Source organism: Symsagittifera roscoffensis, chromosome 4, assembly GCF_963678635.1.
Source record: "Symsagittifera roscoffensis chromosome 4, txSymRosc1.1, whole genome shotgun sequence".
Classification (NCBI taxonomy): Eukaryota; Metazoa; Xenacoelomorpha; order Acoela; family Convolutidae; genus Symsagittifera; species Symsagittifera roscoffensis.
This window is the reverse complement of record NC_087065.1, coordinates 54,272,351-54,294,003: the sequence shown is the minus strand read 5'-3', so window position 1 is coordinate 54,294,003 and position 21,653 is coordinate 54,272,351. Positions and strand designations below refer to the sequence as shown.

The following is a 21,653-nucleotide window of genomic DNA, read 5'->3' as shown; positions in this document are numbered from 1 at the left end:
GGGTTAATTAGCAATTGTGGTGTCGAACAAAGTCTATTTCTGCTTTTTTGTTCGTTTAGTTTTTGTTTTCATCAAATTAAAGTTCTTTCAAATTTGTGATAAATTTTTTAAGAGTAATGAACGTAGTGAGTAATCTTATATAGGTATTGCTGATTTTTTTTCAGGAAAAAAGTCTTAAAATTTGTTCACGCTCAATATTGATATTTCGCGGTTTGAATTAGGATTTCTTTTCAAGTTCAGTGCATTTCCATTGTTAAAAGGAAGGCAAACTCCAGTATCGAGCAGCAAAAGTGTATAGGTCACTAACTAAAAACGTTATCGACTTCGAATTTCAAAAATTGAAATTAGTGTTCAGATATTTAGCGAAAATAAAATTTTGCCCATTGATCCAGTTTTCTCAAATTGGTTTCATTTTTTATCGAAAAAGTGTCCATCATAAATTGCTCTACAAACTCAAAGAGCTTTAAGGCCATCCATTTTTTTTCTTCGAAATTCAAAAGTTGAAGGTTTTTGAAAAAAGCAGTCAGTTTTATTTTAAGTTTCCTGGCGTTCATTATTCTTTTCCAACTGTCAGTTGGTTTATTTTTACGTGTTAGTCGGTCTTCAATAACAAAAATCCGGTTTTCTTTTTACAAGTGAGCTTGCGATCTTGATGTTAAATAATCAGTTCACATTTTTCAAGTCCCACATCACAAATTTTAGTTCGCCAAGTTTGCGTTAATTACACATATGATGTAGCTCTTTCTAAGAATAAGTTACGTATGAAAGCAGAGAAAGAGTCGGGGCAAGTGGTTTAGAAATGTGAGTGTTTCGGAGGAAGTCCAGGTGCTGATCTGGTACTATCAGGTTTTTACACTATCAAGCTTGCCAGCATTTCGTTATTTTAATAGTCCACTTTTTTGCTATCCAACTCGCATAAAATATAGCTCATTTGAGTGGCATTTTTGGGAATAGTAATTGCAATTTAATAGCATGTGTTCACCGCTTTATCAGTGATTTGGGTTTTTAAGCGTCAGCAGCACAGTTATATAGGACAGTCGACATGGATACTTGAGTCATATGGCTCGATTTCCGTAGTGGGCATTTATTTTCCAAAACGTACTTACATTTTGTTTTCTTTTTTAACCGACTAAAGTTAGTTTTAGGCGTTTTCTTGCGAGATGCAACTTTGCCTTTGTTTAATTTAGGGTCAATGATCGAGCGAGGTGAAGCTTGTTATTTTTCTTTTTAATATCACGAAAAGTCTTAAAAGTTGTTCACGCTTGATTTTTTGCAGTTTGATTTTTCTGATTCATTTTGAACTTCAGAGCTCAACTCATCTAACATAAGGACTCTCAACAGACCTGCGTGCACCAACATAGATTTGTTAAGCATGTTTGCTTTTTGAATACCCGTTCTTTTTAAACTTTATTTAGTCGTCTCCGATTACGTCGTTTGAAGGGTGGAACCATATTTTAGGCTTTGGGGACTTCGAAATTTATTTTGATTGCTCAATGGTTGTTGTATCTTTCTGGCGGCTCAACAGCACTTTGCGACATCTCTTTGCTGACTAACAATTTTGTTATGTTTTCCTCTAAATGATTTTTTTCCTTTTTTCGACTTGATGACTTCCGTCGGCTGGCTTGCGTTTTTGATTTATCGGTAGTGGCCCGAAGCTCAACTTAAGCTTTGTGTAATAATTGGCTTCAATGTAGGAGAATATTTGTGTTAATTTATTTAAATAATTTTTCTGCATCATCCCAAAATAAGTTATATCCGGTCGTTTGCTTAAAATTTTTAGCCAACATTTTTGGATCGAAAGTGCTTTTTGAGAAGTTTTGATTTAACATAAATTTTATAAAAACCGTAATTTTGAAATGTCTCTTTTCTTTTTCCGACCTCTCAGCGAATATCACGTACTGGGTGTTTTAATTCGGACCTTGAAAGGAATTAATGAGACCAATTAGCTGGCTTAAGTTAAATTTGGAATATTCGTGAGTGCAGAATTTTTGCCGCGCCAAAATAATCGCAGCTTACGCTAAGCATCATTGATGAATTCTAAAAGCACGCATAAAACAGGGCTAGGTTTTTTTACCAGACTGACCTTTTACCAGACCACAATTCAATAATTCAATTGAGATACATTTAAATTACTGGAAAAGGAAGCGGTTAGAACTAAGAAAACTTCGCTGGGAAACCGTGAAAACATTGTCTTTAACCAGACTAAATGTCCCCATTACATCTTTCAATCAAATTTGTTTATCGAGTCTGGTAAAAGGTCCGTGTTATAACTTTTCTTTTAAAAAGTCGGTCTGGTAAAGTCGGTCCCCGCATAAAACAGACCATTAAGTCGTCACTTGGGCAATTTTCTAGCCCTTGAAAAGTTGAACATGGCGTTTTTTAAATCGAACTCATGCAGGCGATATCTTCATCAAGTTATAAAAGTTTCAATGGAAAATTACTATTCCGGTCGCCGAAATTAGTTATTATTAAACTACAGCGCTAATAAAAAAAACTAACGAAAAAGAAGTACTCCCTCATTGTAAAACAGTTTAATAGTAGTAAATCGAGTTTAAAGAATAACATTTAAGCAATAAAATTAGTTTTTATACACGTTTATTTCTACATGATTATTCATAAACGAAGCGCCTTTTACAAGCCTTGTGTAATTGTACGAGACTTTTCTTATTCAAGTCGCAATTTTGCATAGTTCCATTGAAAAGTTGTCTTAAATTTTGAAAGATTTTCCCAATGTCGAGAAAAATATTTTTGAGATTTTTGGTTTGTCGTCTTATTTCAAGCAAATAAACGATCAAGCAGGCTTATAAAAGCTTATTGTAATGGCTTAAAAGCTTACAATTGCTTGATTTAAAATATAAAAGTTTTGTTTTACTTGAGTGTTTAAGCGCCTTTTTGGAATCAAAAACTTCGAAAATTTACGAAAACTAAAAAAAAATTTTGATTTTTTTCTTTCGTTTTTCTAGTCATTTTTCTACATTGAAGTTTTTTTTTGATTTTTTTCTTTCGTTTTTCTATTCATTTTTCTACAAAAATTGGGTTTCATTTTGCTTGTTTTACTATGTCAAATATGCCTAATCTCTCTCAGTAACCGGCTATCCTTGTTTTTTTTTTGTTTTCCAAGCAAAATCAGCTACCAAAGAAAAATTATCTGAGTGAGTTGAGTGATATATCGTATTAAAGCTCTTTCAGTCGTGATCGAACTACCTTAAAAAATTCTGAAACGTTTTTTCAGTTTCGAGAAATTTTTGTTTTTTTTTTGTATAATTTCGAACGGGTAAAGCAAGCGAGCAGGATTACAATAGCTTATTATGCTTAATTTAAGCCGTAAAAACTTAATTTCAATCAATTAAAGTTATTTTTGGAGTTTTCGGCGCCATTTTGAGAATTTATAAGTTCAAAACTTCAAAAAAAGTTCTGAAAGAAAAATTGATCAAATTTTTTGAGTTTTTCAAAAAAAATTTTTTTTTGCTTTTCTAGTGGTTTTTCTACCAAAACTGTTGCCTAATTTGCTGATTTTAATACGGTTCTCGAATATGCCTAAGGTCTAGTTTTTCGTTCAGATCCTTATATCACACTGGGCAGAAAAAAAGACATGAATTTCAAAAAACTATGGTGGGAACATTCTGTGCTATTTGCACAGTAACCGGCTATCCCTGATTAATTTTGTCGTTTTCGAACGAGAAGTCATTTTTTGCTTTCAGAGCTATCCCTTGGTCGATCTGGTTGTGCTACATATTTGGATTTGAACCATATTTTTGAACATTTAAGGTTCGTCTCTTTTTCATTTAAGAAGTGAAATGTTCGGACTCTTCGAGGCTATTGAAAGTTTTTATCACAAAAATTGATTGTTTTTGTTGCAAAATTTTATTATAAAAGTAATAATTATAAGTTCAATTTTTGTACAAATCGTAAAAATCCGTTTCCTTATGTACACAGGCTCCAAAATTACTTTTACAAGTTACAGTCTCTAGTTTATTATTCTCAGCTCAACTCAGCCATAACCATATCTGTTGGGTTTCTAATCGACACTTTTGTGAGTCTATTTCTTGATCGTGGTGAAGTCCATGCCACGTTTCTGGAACCCGTGCGGCTGGCAAAATATCTCCAGGTCCTCCCCGTATCCCTCGGCCACGAAGTTGATCCCCACTAGCGACTCCTGACAGTCCTTGCAGTGGAAACAGTTGGTGTGCCACTGCATGTCCTCGAAGATGATGTACCTGGAAAAAATCAGAGTTTCTTTTTTTTCTCTATTTTTTTTCTGGTTTTGACTATTGTTTGCCGTTTTTTTTTCAGGTTTTGCGAAACAGTTAGACCAAAATACGGACCCTAATTTTAACCTTGAGTGCTGTTTTGATAGTTTTCCTTTTGTTCGCGGAAATGACTGTAATATATAATTAAGTTTCAAGAAATATATGTCTTCGTTTTTTTGATTAAACGTCTAGTTTCTTTGCTTGACTTAATGTCAAAAAAATGTTTGCATGAGTCATAAATTATCTGACAGAACTTAGATCTAGTGTTTTGGTGTTACCTGTTGCCACCCATGCCTGTGATTGCCTCGCCACAGTCGAAACACTTCTGTGCGTACAGTTTCCCATAGCAGTCTGGGCAGATGGGCTTGTCATCCTTCAAAGTGAACCTCTGTCCCGCTAGACTCTTGTCACACTCGAAGCAAGTGAAGCATTCCTTGTGGTATGGCTCCAGTTTGTAAGTGACTCCTCCCTGCTTGATGGGATTGGAGCATTTAGAGCACTTGATGGCGAAGTTTTTCTCCCAGCAGTCCTCGCAGTATGGCTTGCCCTCCTGAGGGTGAAATGCCTCTTGTCCTATGACCTACAAAACCAAACCAAACTTAATCATTTTGTATTTATTTTTTCGACGTCTAAATTGTTAGAGTTCATGAGTTCGAAAGAAGGGTTCTAATTAATCGTGTGATTGACTTGCCTTATCGCACTCTGCACAGCAGAAACACTCTTTGTGGTATTCGCCCCCGTTCCAACTGAGTTTCATGGATCCCGCCTTGAATGGCAATTGGCACTTTGTGCATTTGGGCGCGAAGTTATTGTCCCAGCATTCGCTACAGTATAGCTGCCCGTCTTGGAACCCAAATGACTGGTCCTTGAGGGGTTTCTTGCATTCGCTACACTTGAAACACTTCTCATGCCAGTGTTTGTCTTTGAATGCCAAGTCTTTCTGGTCTACGGAGATAATTTCCTTGCAGGCAAAGCACGTGTTAGCGAACTCTTCATTGTAGCATTTGACGCAGTAGGGATGTGCATCTTTGTTCACGAATCGACACCCGTACAGGCTCTTGTCGCACTTCCAACAGCAGAAGTCCTGGTTCTGATTGTTGGATGCTACCTGATTGTTGGTTACTACCTAGAAACACCATTCATGAAAGAGCGTTCATTGTCACAAAAAATATTTGGAGTGTTTTAAAGAAAAATAGGGTGGCAAACCGACACCCTAAATGTCTCTCGAAAGACTATGGCTCTTTCTTGTGTTTTATAGCAATTGATTTGCTCATATTAGGTTGATCAATCAGTATTCTAAACTACTGGAGAAAAGGCCATTGATAGTGAGATATAATATGGGACCTGGGAAGTACCAACCCTAGGTTTCTGCTCAGTGGCTGTGTTGTCGGCTTTGGGTTCGGCTTTTCCAGCGAACTTCTGGCTCATTTTCTTGTCCAGTGACATCTCTTCTTCCTCGCTGTCGCTCGGGATCTGAGGTCTTCGTCGGGCTGCTCGGGACATCTTTACTTACAATCCAAAAATACGTTTGGTCACGTTAGGTGGTTTAATTTAGTTTGGCTCTTTTTGCAGACAAATGATAGAGTGAAAACTAAAAGTTCGAAGCTCTTTTTTCAGTTATATGCCAAATTTTTGGCTCTTGTTTTGCTCTCTGCTAGCGCTGAAGAAATGTAAATGATAAAGTTGTTCGAACGTGGTGTGACCACAGAGCATAATTAAATTCACAACCGGAGAATTGAATGTGGCGTCGAGAAAGATGCGAGTTTTTTCTGAGCTTCGAATGAAAAGTTACAAAAACGTGTGTTGGTTTTCAGATGGTATAATAGTTTGCATTGATTATTACTCGATTGAGTGTTGAATAGTCACTGTGTTTGTTAATCTTGATGCTTACTGAAGCTTGATTTTCGGCTTTTCGAAAACCACAATAAATTACTTTTTGTTTTTCATGATATAATTTTATCATTAGTCTGAAGTTTAATGGGTCTTGACTTCGCCAAGTCTTTGATTTTATTCTTTGACTGTTAAACATGTTCAGTAAATTGTTTTTTCTTATCAAAAAGAAAATTATTGATGGGAGTTATAAAAGAATAATCTGTGTACTCTGTACTTTTTTGGCGACCTGTCACAAAAAGTAATGGCCATTACTGTTTATGGTAACTGGAACATCAAAGACTTGTTTTTAGTTCGCAAAAGAAGTTAAGCTATCATGATCTCTTCACCGGTCTTCAAATACTCCGCAAGTAATGGAGCTTGTAACGATCAGACAAAGTATAACTATTTACAACGTTTTAATTTGTTTTTTTTTATAGAAATTAATTATAGTATAAGCTCAGTAGTATAACCCATGCTTGAGACAACAAAGCCCGGTATTTCGATTCCAGTCGAGCATTTTTTCTTTGCAAACTGTTCCGGCAAAAAGGGTGTTTTTTAAGGTTAGGCTTGTCTAGCATTCGGAATGCTCTTTGAAAAAATTAATTCTTAATGGTCAAGTTAATTTCGTCCAAAACTTTTTGCGGCTCTTTTTGCATGTTAAAAAATTGACAAACGATTTGTTGAATTTCCTTTTTCAATTTTTCATTTGTCTTTTCATTTGCTTTCAATCATTGTCATTCATTTTTTTATCGCCATTGGTGCGAATTTAGCCATCGTGTTTGTATTGTAAGAAGCTAGGATGGTCGAAAGTGATATCGTATATACACCATTTCAATCAGTAACGGATTTAAGCGGGGGGCGGACGCCCCCCCTTCAGGGATTCGACCCCCTGCCGATCCCTTTGATATATTTTGAGATATCCATATTTATTGACGGACCCTAAAAATTTTCTAAAGGCTTTTTTGGCGCAAATCTATACTAATTTTGAGGGGGTGGGCGCGCTGAAAAAACGCGATTTTTTGGTCCAAATTTTCCAAAAAGTGCCTAAAAACGCCTTTTTTTGCCTTTTTTCAAAAATTTGGTCAAATTAGTGTCTTCAGTGGTTTGGGAGAGCTCAGAAAATCAATTTAGTCCACAGTCGACCAAAAATAAAGGTCGACAAAATTTTAAAAAAAACTGCTAAATTTATGTCTCAGTCAACATTTTCGAACCAGTTTTTCTCCACGCTGAATGAAACTTCTTGATTTTTTCACTTCAAATCTGGACCTATGCAGCTTTCATGTGATCCACAGTTGAACCCTTCTGGAAATCTAAAAAAGGGATGAAAAACTCAGCGTACGCCATAATTACTTTGCACTTCGTGAAGTTTAAAATGTTTTTTTTTTCTTTTATGACAACTTTAACAGCCAGGGAATGATTTGAGTTGAGGCCTTATTTCTTTATAAGTTTACTGTTTGTTGCTGGCCTTGCTCAGTTGAAACTTTTTTTTTGTAAGTTTTAAGATTTTATTGTTCCGACCATTTGAAAAGTGTGGATGAATTTTGTATTCGTGTGTGTTTTAGTTTTTTTGTTCTCCACGCATAATCAGGTACCAATAAAATTATAGGAATGGGTCGAATGATATATCATACTCAAGCCCTTTCAATCGCAATTGAAAGGTGTTACCATTTCCCAAAATTTTTTTCTAGTGTCGAGGAAAACCAGTGCAAAATTTTCATTTTTCCTCTAATTTCGAGCGAGTGAAGCGAGCTAGCATGCTCATTCATGCTTAACATAGGGTAATTGCAATAGCTTATTTCTGCTTAATTTTCGAGTTTAATTGGTCTTTGGTCTAATTGGTCTTTGGTCTAATTTCGAGCGAGTGAAGCGAGCTAGCATGCTCATTTATGCTTAACATAGGGTAATTGCAATAGCTTATTTTTGCTTAATTTTCGAGTATAATTGGTCTTTGGAGTTTTATTAACGTCATTTCGAGAGTCAAAAACTCAAAAAATGTCAGCAAAAAAAAAACATTTTAAAAAATTCATATTTTTCTTATGATTTTTTTTGTTCTTTGTTGTTTTTCTTCAAAAAAAACTGTTGTCCAGTTTGCCTATTTTTTAATGACTGTCGAATATGCTTAAGTGATGGATTTTTGTTCATTCTTTTTATCGCACTGTAACATAGTGCTACTCGCCTATGTTAGTCATTCTTAACTAGTTACCATAATTGGAGCATATTAAATATTCAATTGCTATTCTAAATGTCAATGTGAAAGTGTTAAATGATATTTGTTTAATGTAAACAATAAACTGATGAATGTTCAGTATAATTGAGAGAGCCATTATAATCAGGAGCTCGCTAAAAGGAGACAATTCAACTAGTAACACTCACTTCTAATCTTAAGCTCAGACACTAGCGAAGGTTGAAACTGACATCACAAAGCGCATCCCTGAGTTGAAGATTCACTAGCCTAGACCACACATCCAACATACATACATACTTCAACACTCTAGAAAGCATTCCTCAATCAACCAATCGATTATAGCCAGTAAAGGTATATAACATGGCGACTATGAGTGGGATGATGTTACCAACCTTTCAAGACAAGCTGAAGCTGATTGCAAAGTGAGAGTGAAAACAAGACGACATCCACCACAAGACGACTTCCATACGCCACAAGCTGAAACAAGATCACGGCAGTAACTGGCTCAAACAGCAGAAAAGCGGGGCAAAAACTGTTTTGTGTTGATGACAACTACTACACTTCTCCAGGAAAGTGATACAGTGTACAAAAACAGTTAGTTAAAACTTAAAACTCTCGGTGCTTAAAGTAAAATTGATGAGTGCTCATTTGAAACTAGTCATTTGAAATCATCCATGAGAACCGTCTGAAAACCTATCCAGTTCTTAAAGTCTAACCAAATTTCAAAAAGAAAAATAGTGGAATAATATTAAAGCCGCAAGACAAGTTAACTTAAAAAGTAGAAAGTTTAAAAAATATAGCAACAAGAGTTAATTAACTCCGACTCGTAACTAATCATAGTACGAGCTAACTATATATTTTCTCAGAGACGATAATTACGTCCTTAAAATTTAAGAACCCACTAGGCAATAATTATTTCCACTATAAAATAGCGACTGATTCATCTGAAATCATTTTTGAATCAGACTTGACAATCATATAACTGTGATAAGATGGCGCACGCTCAAATCTCAGTCGAACCGTTTGGCGGAAGCGATAACGAAGATTTCGCCCAATTCGAACAACTTTTCCAAGGATACGTTGGAGTTGCGGGAATCGCAAATGCTCAGCAAGCGAATTTTCTACAATTGCACCTGCGAGATAGCGCTCTGCGATTCTACCAGACACTGCCAGCACTAACAAGAGCCGACGTACCTCTTAGTCTAGCGGCACTACGCGATCATTTTTGCAACCCTCAATTGCAAGAGGTCCACGTTCTAAAACTCGAACAATCGAAGTTCGATATCAAGCGAGACTCACCAGAAAACTACCTGGTCAACCTCACAAAAAAGGCACAGCGAGCCTACCCTACACCGGATCTACCTGCGGTTGCCCCAATCGACGGAGCACTGGCAGACGCTGCAGCCGCTGCAGACACAGCGCGCTTCCATAGAGAGACGGCACAACGTCAAGAACGACTTGACGCTGAAAATGATCATAGGAACAACCAAATTAAACGTCTTTTTATAAAAGGCATGCCCAATTGGCTCCGTTCGAAGATGATGGAACAACCAGCTGCCACAACAGTACAAGAGCTTTGTAACCTGGCGCGCAAACAAATGACAATTAGAGACGTCTGTCGTAATGAGGATTACCCAGAAGATAGTTTCAATGAAATTGGAGATACAGTTTCTCACAACCTAATCAGTGCGTTGTCGAAACTAACAACAGCCCAGGAACAGATTGAGAAACAACTCAACGAAGTCCGTAGTGAGCTATCGGATCAGAGAAAAATGATCCAGTCACGACCACAACGTGACAACGGAAACACACAGCAGAGCTCTCAACTGAATAGCCAAAACGCTGGTGGGAATAATAATCAAGCCCAACAACAAAATCAAGGAAACAATGCACAAAATCAAGGAACTGGAAATGGCCCTGATCAGGGCAATACTTCTGGCCCTAATCAAGGGAATGGTTATCAAGGGAATGGGCAACAAGGATACAATCAAAGAAAGGGGAGATTTGGTAAAGGAAAAAAGAACGGACAGCAGAGAAATGATGGGGGATACGGAAACCAAGGTTTCTCCGGGTTTCAAAATATGCAGTACCCCCCACAAATGTTCCAGTTCCCCCAACAGATGCCTGGAATGCAATCGAACCCCTATTTCCAACAAAACCAGAACTACCCTCAAACACAACAGAACGCTCAATTTTATTCGAACCAGATGTACCCTCAGGGCCAACAAACCCAACAGCAACAAGCGATAGCTACGCCACCACAACAGAATCCTCAGTTTGCCCAGCAAGTTGCACAACCAATGATGCAGCAGGTGCACACCCAAAACCCAAATACAGCAGCAGTTCGCACTGGATCAAAATTCTGTGATCACTGCGGGAAGTTTGGCCATACCATAAGCCAATGTTGGCACAAACCCAAGCCACAGGGACAGCAGCAACAGAATTTCCCGTTCCAAATGGAACCAAAAAACTAACTCAGCCACAAAGTCAGTCAGTCAAATCATCTAAATCACAAAAATCACGCAAATCAAATATTCAAGACGTACAAGACGATGAAATTATTGATCTGTACGCCGTCATCCCAACCGAAGGAACAGTGCTAACTTATATGAAAATAAGATTAGCGCCAAGCCTTCAAAGAAGAGTACTGATTGACACAGGAGCATGTGCAAACGTAATTTCGAAACAAACATTCGATGAAATTAAAAACGAAAAAACACTATTCGCACCCTATAAAATGGCAAAATCAAGCCTCAAGCAAGTGAGAATGGCAGGAGGCCAACTAGTGTCAATTGAAACTGAAGTTACCATTGAATTTCATATGGCAGATATGAACTTTACGGAAACGTTCCTAGTGCTGAATTCAGCGAATTCAACGATCCTGGGAAACCCATTCTTTAAAAAACACCATATACATGTCTGCTCAAAATACAATCTACTTCACTTTCCAGATTTGACACTCCAAATCAACGAAATTAAACCCGCCAATGCACCTAGACGCACCAACCGAATAAAAAAATTTCTTCTTGTCCTCACCAAGAAACAAATAATTGCACCTCATCAAACAGTCATAATCGAGTGCCAATTACAAGATACCCTGACTGACATGGAAAAAACGACAGGAATCGTAGTCCCATCACAGGAACTCGAAGAAAAATGCGAATTAGCAGTAACCTCATCAATAAATGAAGTTAACAAACAAAACATCATCTATGTCACGGCATTTAACATGACAGAACATAACTTAACGTTGCCCTTTAAAACCGAAATCGGAAAATTTTCGATACTCACGCTAACCGAGTACGAAAATTTAATACAGATCGAGCCGCAAACTTTGGCATTAGCGAAAATGAACCAGCCGGATAATGTCGAACTCGGAATCAATGAAATAATTTCGCAAAAAACAAGCCCTTCAATAGGATCAGAACAAAAACCACCCCCCGAATACGAGAAATTTTGGTTCCCGACGCCCGAAACGTGCCCTAACCCAGAATCACTTCCCAGTATTCAAAGGGAAATATATGACCAAATCCTCTACTTTCAAGGTCTTGAGAAAATTGAACCAAATAATAACATTCAAGACCGGTTGTCCTTTTTGAGTAACTTTCAGTGGGAGAATTCAGTGTTGACAAATGACCAAAGGTCAGAAGTAGAACATTTGCTCATCGAATATGCGGATATATTTGCCAAACACAGATTTGACGTGGGTTATAATTCCGACCTAAAGATCAAGTTGACACCCGAACATCAACGCCCACTGTACACCCAAGGACCACCTACGCCCATCCAACTAAGGAATGAACTGACTGTTGAATTAGCTCTGATGCACTACTTCGGACTTATAACAACACTGTCACATTCTAAATACAGTAGTCCGTTGTTTGCACATAGAAAGCCATCTGGAAAATTGCGGATGTTGATTGACCTCCGGCGTATCAATCATTCAATCAAAACGGACTATATAAATAGCAATTTTCCAATATCAAACATGACCGATGCATCAAACCACTTTGCCGGAAAGAGTTTGTTTACTAAATTGGACTGCTCACAAGCATACCATTGTGTGCAAATGGCAGATGACCTTTCGGTCCAACTTTTGGCATTTAACTTCGGGTCGCGGACGTACGCCTATAAATGCCTAGCCCAAGGTCTAAGTAAATCTGTCACGGGATTCAGTTCATTCATCCGCCACTACCTCGATCCATGCCTAGCAGCCGATTTGTGCACACAATTCATGGATGATATAGGAAGTGCGGTGAATAATTATGAGGAACTAATACCCACGTTAAAGAAAATATTCGAATGCATCCGAAAATCAGGCTTAAAACTTTCACCTAATAAATGCGAAATAGGAACACAAAGAATGAAATTCCTAGGAAATGTAGTAACACCACAAGGAGTTACGCCAGAGGAAGCAAAAATTTCCGCATTCCTAAGCAAAATAAAAATGCCAAGAACAGTGAAACAAGTTAAAAGACTCATCGGTTTTGTGCAGTTTTTTAGGAACTACATGCCGAGTCTTGGTGAAAAACTAATACCATTCTATAAGCTGCTGAAGAAGCAGATCGACTTTGAAATAACTGAAGATCACCATAAAAACCTCAAAACCCTCAAAGCAGACTTAATACAAGCGACCACGTTGACACTCAGACTACCCAAGCCAGGACTGCAGTATGTCATACTTTGCGATGCCAGCTACCACGGGACTGGATTCGTGTTAATGGTCGAGGACTACGTCAAAAACGAGAAAAACGAAGAAATCAAGACGTACGCGCCCGTTTCTTTTGGTTCCCGGCTATTCAATACAGCACAGCTGAAATTTTCAATCTACTACAAAGAATTCCTAGCCTTGTATTTCGCACTTGATCATTTCTCGCACTACATCTGGGGATCAGTCAAACCAGTGATTGTATTAACAGATAATAGAAGTCTGACGCAATTTTTTCAGGCAAAAACCATACCGCCATCAGTGTGGAATTTCCTGGACCGAGTACTGTCTTTCAACATCATAATCGCCCACATCCCAGGAACAGCAAATTACGCAGCAGACTTCTTGTCCAGGATGCAAACGGACCCATCAGCATCTCTCTCACTAAAACTGACAGACAAAATACCAGTCAGGGAAATTTATATCGACACAACAGCAAGAGTACCCGATGCATCGCTTAACCTGGTTCAATCTATCGATGAGGCATTTTCTGAAACAGAGCAGGTCGATGAAGCTCTAGTAGCAAACCTGCAAAGATTAGGACTTTATCAAGCATACCTCGACAAACAAACAACATGTGATAGTCAAGGAACAATAGAACCTAAGGCGCTTGTAATGTTGAAGAGGCCGATGATGAATGCGATAGAGTATCCAGATCCAGCAGAGAACCACATTGAACTAGACTCCAAAAATGAGCCAATTGACAGGAAAAAGGAACAACAACAAGATACTGACATCGAAGAAGTAAAGAAGTGGATAAGAACAGGCGAAATACCAGACCTTACGTATGCGAATAGCAGACTAAAGAAGTACGCAAAGCAATTCAATCGACTTGTCATTGAAGACGAAGTCCTTCTCCGCAACTTCTACGACGATACTGGTAAAATCAAACATAAACAGTTCTGTGTACCAAAACACATGTGGAACGAAACCCTATACAGAGTCCATAATTCGATGACAGGAGGACATATTGGCATGACACGAACCACAGAGGAATTCAGAAGGAGATTCTATTTTCCCGGATTCTCGGAGTTTTTGGTCAACACAGTCAAAAACTGTTTAACGTGCCCGCAGCTCAAAAATGCTTCGAGTAAACATCAAACGCCACCACTTCAACCACTTTCCTCGTTACAATCATACCCTGGTGACATGATGCAGATCGATATAGTCGGACCGCTAAAGTCACCGGTTTACAAGTTTGTTCTAACTGGAATCGACGTTTTTTCAAAATACCTGTTCGCAGCACCAATGACGAACGCAAGCGCTGATACGGTGGCGAGAGAACTAACGAAGATGTTTTTCATGCACAGTTATGTGCCAAAAAGGATACTGTCGGACCTGGGAAGTGTATTTACCTCTAAGTTAATCCACGAACTCACAGGCCTTCTAAACATCAAAATTGGACACGCAACGCTGAAACACCCACAAACCATCGGACTGGTGGAAAGATCCCATGGGGCACTGAAAAGGATCCTCAAACTTAACACTGACGCCCAATGGACCGATTGGCACCGTTATGTATCCCTTGGGACCTTCATACACAATACGTCATACTACTCGTCCATCGGATGTTGTCCGAGCACCATTTTCCACGGGAGAGAGCCTACCAAACCGCTTGATCTCAGATTTTCGACCAAAGCATTGGAAATTGCTACGGCTAATGCCGACTTTGTAACCGCGTTACAAGACGCGATGCTCGAAAAATTCAAAGAGACTAAAGACAACATCGTGTCATCATATCACAGATACCGGGGATACTACGACCAAAAAGCACTAGCCCAACCGCTAGTACTTCACTCGTTCTGTCTCCTCCTCAACCCTCTTCTAACAAATCAGTCTGATACCCGGAATAAGTCACTCCAAGTGTGGCTCCCCTTGTATAGAGTGGAAAACGTTCTAACTAACAGCAATTACATAGTACGGAAAGTCGGAACCAACCACACACAGTGTGTCCGCAGAATTCGACTCCGATCGATTCGACCACAGAATCAACCAGAAGACATTGACCCAATCGACGAGGCTCAATTCGTGGTAGATCCGTCACTAAGCAAGTACCGCAGTGAGCCAGGGTTATTTGATGACTACCTACCTAGACTGCTTGACGACGTTCAACCGCAACACGACAGCGAAATCCAACAAGCAACTCCGACTACCATCCGCTTATCAATACCAGTAGGAGGACCACTGGCACCAGCGCCACCCCCCGCAGTAGTTATGGCACCACCGCCTCCAGTAGCACTCCCAGTACCGCCACTAGTAGTGCTTCCTCCACCACCACCAGCACCACCACCACCACGTGAACCACCAGCACCAATAGTACCACCAAGGCCGCCATCTCCACTTGATATCGAACTGGAACCAATGAATCCACCACAGCCTGGGCAACAGGAAGCACCCATTGGGGAAGATCACATGGACGGAGCGGGAGCAGCAGAGCCAGGTGAAATGGCACAAGAACGTGACGAAACTGCCGAGGAACAACCCGTACAAGAACCACCGCGAACGAGACGCAAAGCAGCAGCCATAGCACGTGACAGGATTTATGGACAAACTCGATTCAGCAACGACGTACGATACCACCCAATACCACCTCGGGAGAAGCACCCTCGCAAATATGGTCTGAGAACAGTAGATGGACACGAAGTTGCTCCGGTTACCTTTAGCCCAATATCTAGAAGGAAAGAAAACCAGGAAAAAGTACGGCAACAAGCAGCTGAGGCAAACGAATTATTCCCCCCAAAAGAACAAAAGAAGAGAATTATAAAAAGCAGCCTCAAACGAGCAAAACAGGCAACGAGGCTAAACGATGAAGCTGGCAGCAGCAAAGACTCGATGAATTCTATTCAAGAACCAAATATCATATTTGGCACAGGAGATCTGATGCATTTCCCAGGCTCCATCGCTCATTGTGTCTCTAGCGACTTCCAGATGAGCAAGGGAATAGCAAAGCAAATTCGCGATGCCTACCCAGCACTACAGCCCACGTTGAAGTCGATTGAAACACCACAAGTTGGGGCCTCAGTATCAATGCACATTCCTTCTCAAAACAAATCAATATTCAATCTAGTGACAAAAACGCAATATTTCAATAAACCGTCTTACTATGATCTTACACGCAGCCTCCGCTGCATGAAGAAACAGCTAATCGAACAAGGAATCAAACAAATCGCTCTTCCCAAGATAGGATGTGGACTTGATAAACTACGAGAAAATACGGTTTTTAACATAATCTTCGAAATCTTCCGAAAAACAGACATCAAAGTCTTCATATACGTCTGACAACAATATCGACCCCCTCAATCATCATCATATGACCCCAAATGACGCTACAGAAGCCTGGCGCAGGAGGAAATGTATAGAACTCGAGATATCAAAAAACACCTCAACCTCCCATGTATTAAGATCACGAATAAAAAAGTTTCGAGCACCCCGACAACTCAGTGATCGGATCTCGAAAATTTTGACACCAGTGAGCTCTGTAGCACCAATGAGGAGCCTGCAGAAGCGCAGCGCAGGAGGAAATGTATAGAACTCGAGATATCAAAAAACACCTCAACCTCCCATGTATTAAGATCACGAATAAAAAAGTTTCGAGCACCCCGACAACTCAGTGATCGGATCTCGAAAATTTTGACACCAGTGAGCTCTGTAGCACCAATGAGGAGCCTGCAGAAGCGCAGCGCAGGAGGAAATGTATAGAACTCGAGATATCAAAAAACACCTCAACCTCCCATGTATTAAGATCACGAATAAAAAAGTTTCGAGCACCCCGACAACTCAGTGATCGGATCTCGAAAATTTTGACACCAGTGAGCTCTGTAGCACCAATGAGGAGCCTGCAGAAGCGCAGCGCAGGAGGAAATGTATAGAACTCGAGATATCAAAAAACACCTCAACCTCCCATGTATTAAGATCACGAATAAAAAAGTTTCGAGCACCCCGACAACTCAGTGATCGGATCTCGAAAATTTTGACACCAGTGAGCTCTGTAGCACCAATGAGGAGCCTGCAGAAGCGCAGCGCAGGAGGAAATGTATAGAACTCGAGATATCAAAAAACACCTCAACCTCCCATGTATTAAGATCACGAATAAAAAAGTTTCGAGCACCCCGACAACTCAGTGATCGGATCTCGAAAATTTTGACACCAGTGAGCTCTGTAGCACCAATGAGGAGCCTGCAGAAGCGCAGCGCAGGAGGAAATGTATAGAACTCGAGATATCAAAAAACACCTCAACCTCCCATGTATTAAGATCACGAATAAAAAAGTTTCGAGCACCCCGACAACTCAATGATCGGATCTCGAAAATTTTGACACCAGTGAGCTCTGTAGCACCAATGAGGAGCCTGCAGAAGCGCAGCGCAGGAGGAAATGTATAGAACTCGAGATATCAAAAAACACCTCAACCTCCCATGTATTAAGATCACGAATAAAAAAGTTTCGAGCACCCCGACAACTCAATGATCGGATCTCGAAAATTTTGACACCAGTGAGCTCTGAAGCACCAATGAGGAGCCTGCACGAACTGAGCCCACCAGCCTGCACGAACTGAGTCCAACTGAGTTCCCATAAGTTAATGAAAAAAAAAAAAAAAAAAAAAAGACACATTTCGAAGGATATTTGTTAGGATCTCACACATTTTTAAACAAGTGATCTCTACCGTGCCAAAGAGGAGCTCGCAGAAGCCCGGGGAGACATAATGTTAACATTCCTAACTCCTTACGAAACATATCTTCAAAAAGCTTGAGGATGAAATAAATAACTGTAAATTGGATATTTATAAAGGCAACGAGTCACAAAATACTTCAATAAATGCATCACCTTTCTAAGTCCTTGCATTTCGCCCCACGCTCATAAAATCGTTGCCTTCTCTCCCCAACAGGCAACAAACGGGTCACAGACTGCCACATTTGCTCATACCTCTCACTTGGTACTCTCAGCCCAATGGAGAGGAGCGATGAACAACAGGACACATTTCCCCGCGTGACCACACAATGAACCCAGCCGTAGGGAAGGTACACAGTGTCCCCAACTTCCTGTGTACAGCAGGCCAATGACGATTTATGCTCAACTAAGCACCTCATCAGCGAGTCGGGTGTCACAAACTCGTCCTCCAGTCTTTGCGCAAACTTGCCAGGTCTCACAAAGAACCAGATCTTCTCACCCGATCCATACAGAGTCGCCAGGGTATCAAGTGACTCATCAATGTCGCTATGAAAGCGAGTGAAGTTCTCGCCCTCTCTCACGATCAGGTACCCGTATGCTTGGTTTGACACCTGCGCACCTTGAGGGGCCCAATAATTTATAAACTTCGGAACTTTGCGGAGATCCTTCGGCAGCAGTCCCATATAATACTTAGCACCAAGAGGACCAGTGCGCAGCTCCAACGGCTTGAAGCTCTCCAACAACCGACTGGCATACAGAAGACGATCTAACAAACGCTGAAAAATAAAGAAACAACGCTAATATTGATGGACAATGCACCAAATCAAAACACACACGAAGCTCGAACATTTAGACTTACCCTCTTGCTCTTGTCCTTGTATTCGACCGCGACAAATTTCCGAATAATAGCGGGGACCTCTCGATCCAAGCCGTCCAAGGAGTCCAACACAGCAATTTGAGGAAGCCCTTTTGCGTATTCTCCTACAGAATGCAAGTCAACCTGTCCCCCAGAATCAACATAGGGATTAGATCTAGTTTTCCGCTGCGAGTAACCAGTCAAAGGAAAACCATCGTTACTTCTCTTCATAATATAACTGAAAAAAGAAAATATATCATAATATTGCCAAGCACAACCAAGGGACGGCAACTGAACTTTCAACAATTTACCATACAGACATTCTAAAATAAAAATATTGTCTGAGCACTCACCAATGATCTTATGAAAAACACTGCGAAAAAGTACAAGTATGAATTAAAAGTAAACAGCTAAATAACAAAAAGTAAAATTAAAATTACGAAATTTCTAAAACAAAAGTTCAGTAAACAAAGTGGACGCCTACTTCTTCTTCAAGACAACTGCCGCAACTGCTGCCAGAAATAGCACAGCAGACAGCACACACCACATGACGACCATCGCGGTGCCGCTCTCACCCTCTCCTGCCAGAGGGGGACACAGCGGAGAGCGCTCCGACCAAGTCTGGGCATCTCCAAACTTGACATAACTGCCATTTTGGCAGCAAAACAGAACAAATTTGCCCCAAGGCTGAGGGAAACACATTTTCAACTGAAAAAATACATATACACTTGTTCATCCATTCAAAATGAACACAACTGGTTACCTGCAGTACTAACTCGAGGAAAAACAGAAACGAAAAAGCTAAAACACAGAAAATGATCTTATTATTTTATTATAAGAGATCAGCACGTACAAATACATTCGGAAAAGTGAGAGTTGCTTCTGGCACTTGCTTATGGCCTTTTACATTCGGAAAAGTGAGAGTTGCTTCTGGCACTTGCTTATGGCCTTTTACATTCGGAAAAGTGAGAGTTGCTTCTGGCACTTGCTTATGGCCTTTTACATTCGGAAAAGTGAGAGTTGCTTCTGGCACTTGCTTATGGCCTTTTACGGACAGCAGCCCAACTGCTTCAAGAAAACTTACGAGACAGTTTGAAGAATAAATTGAAGACGAGAAAAACATATACAAAAAAAAAAAAAAAATGATGATGATAGAAAGTTTTAAGTTTATGAAAGGTGGCGAGGCGTGATCTTGAAAGTCTCTGCGACGACGTCAGCCATTGAGAGGTGCTCTCCTAGCTCTCGCTCCACTCGCGCCATCACTGACGCCGAGACGATCCTGCTCACCGCCCCCCTCAAAGCATCATTCATCTCCGACATAAAACTCACTACGTTGAGGCTCTCCCGGACTGGCAACGTGATGTATAGGACATCGTCCTCAACGTAGTCCCTCATCATCTCAAGCAGGGCAGACTCAGCCTCCCAGAAGGACTCAATCATGACGTTCTCTTCATCATCCGTCACATTCCTGGGCAGCTCCGCTAGCCAGAACTCCATCATCCGAATATGGCGTTTATCGAATGCTGTTCTCAGTTGCATCTTTAAACTAGTTCAACTGACTTACAATGAGAATGATACAGGGTGACCCGAATGGAACAAAGTGATATAAAGTTTATTTGTGTTTAAATAAACCAACACGACCTGAATACGAACTCAATGATTGGAAGTAAATGTCACCGAAATATCAAAATCACCAAGAATGGCTGAACAACAAACATCCTGTTTATACCACAGATAAATACCACAACGCCCACCACCCAACCACACAAATTCAGAACTTTTATTTAACAAATTGAAACTTGATGCCAACGGACCAAGAAACCCAATTTCAATAATAATCATAAATCAAATTGATGAATCACGAAAACTTTCAAGATCTCGTGCAATCTATTCAAAATTCGAACTTGCTCTCCGAAACGCCGTACAGCATCGACCTAATTGGCTTCGGTGACCATAACGTAGACCACACATCGGGAGAAGTTTACTCGGTATTTTCTTGTGAAGATCCTTTAGTAATAATTATCATAGCATACACCATAGCCGATTTGCGCATGATAGTTACCTGCCATTTCAATACGACCGCAGAACTCACGGAAACGATTTTCACCTTGCAGTCAAACGCCTACTTCGATCTCGACGACATCAACTACTCCGTAATTTTCGAACTACCACAATAACCTTTTCCAAAAAAAAAATCTCCGAATTACAATCGAACGTCTGGTGCGGATACCACGACGACAATTACCCAACCATCTACGAGACCACATAGACAAAAACCAAATTGCCAAACTAACCAGGAGCATTACTCTGCGCCACGAAGGGACAATGCAACTATTGCTAATATTCCTACAAATAGGCAGTACTTTGGCAACCTACGATGATGTCCTTTCATCTGGGATAATCTTTCACAAGGAAAGTAAGATCATACTGGCAGAGAAATTTGTAAATGTCCAGTTCCTTCTTCCTTTCCCAAAGTACAATTTTACGATGAAGTCAACAGTGAGGAATTACCTCAGCAAACTATCGGAGAAGTGGCGAACACCATCTATAGAGTGCCCTCTCGATTTTTCCACGAACTTCAATTCAACAACAGACCCATTTAATCTCAACTGGCTACTGGACATGATCGAGGACAAGGCTGAAGCAGCAAAGCAAGAAGCTCAGGCCATTAGAACTGACACTTCCCGATTTCTGAACAAAAACCAGTTAGAGTCAACACGCACCCGCCGGGCAGCTCCATTAATCGCAGCAGCGGCCATCGCCGGAATTGGCCTATTTGGCTCTGGAGTAATGATGGGCAATTCAGGAGGATGCGGAATTATGGGAATTTTTGGATCATGCCAGGACCAGGCCCAAGTCAATGCCAAGAACATCGAGACTTTGGAACAGTACTCAATGGCCCTCACTGACTATGTGTCTGAAATTGAATCATCGAGCAATGAGAAGTTCTTTACGATTTCCAATGAGTTGTCTGAAATCAGAGCGATTCAACAACAAACCATCGAAAACCAAAATAAGAACTGGAAAATAATCGAAGAACAGTTTGCTACAATTCAAGGAAATTTTCACATTTTGCGAGACTGCACACAAACGCTATTCTCGAATCAGCAAATAAAT

The 21,653-nt window shown here is 40.2% G+C and overlaps 2 protein-coding genes across 2 annotated transcripts in view; one reads left to right on the top strand and one right to left on the bottom strand.

Moving 5' to 3' along the window:
- The window catches only part of LOC134845311 (alsin-like), a 63,959-nt gene that overhangs the window by 29,402 nt on the left and 12,904 nt on the right, over positions 1-21,653 (top strand). The gene's annotated exons all lie outside the window — the stretch shown is intronic.
- On the bottom strand, positions 3,827-6,131 carry LOC134845312 (four and a half LIM domains protein 2-like). Its single transcript, XM_063862287.1, has 4 exons — positions 5,610-6,131; positions 4,942-5,376; positions 4,529-4,830; positions 3,827-4,217 (listed from the first exon to the last, which is right to left on the bottom strand). Exons 1-4 carry the CDS (start codon positions 5,751-5,753, stop codon positions 4,040-4,042), a joined length of 1,059 nt encoding a protein of 352 aa, XP_063718357.1. The 5' UTR covers positions 5,754-6,131; the 3' UTR covers positions 3,827-4,039.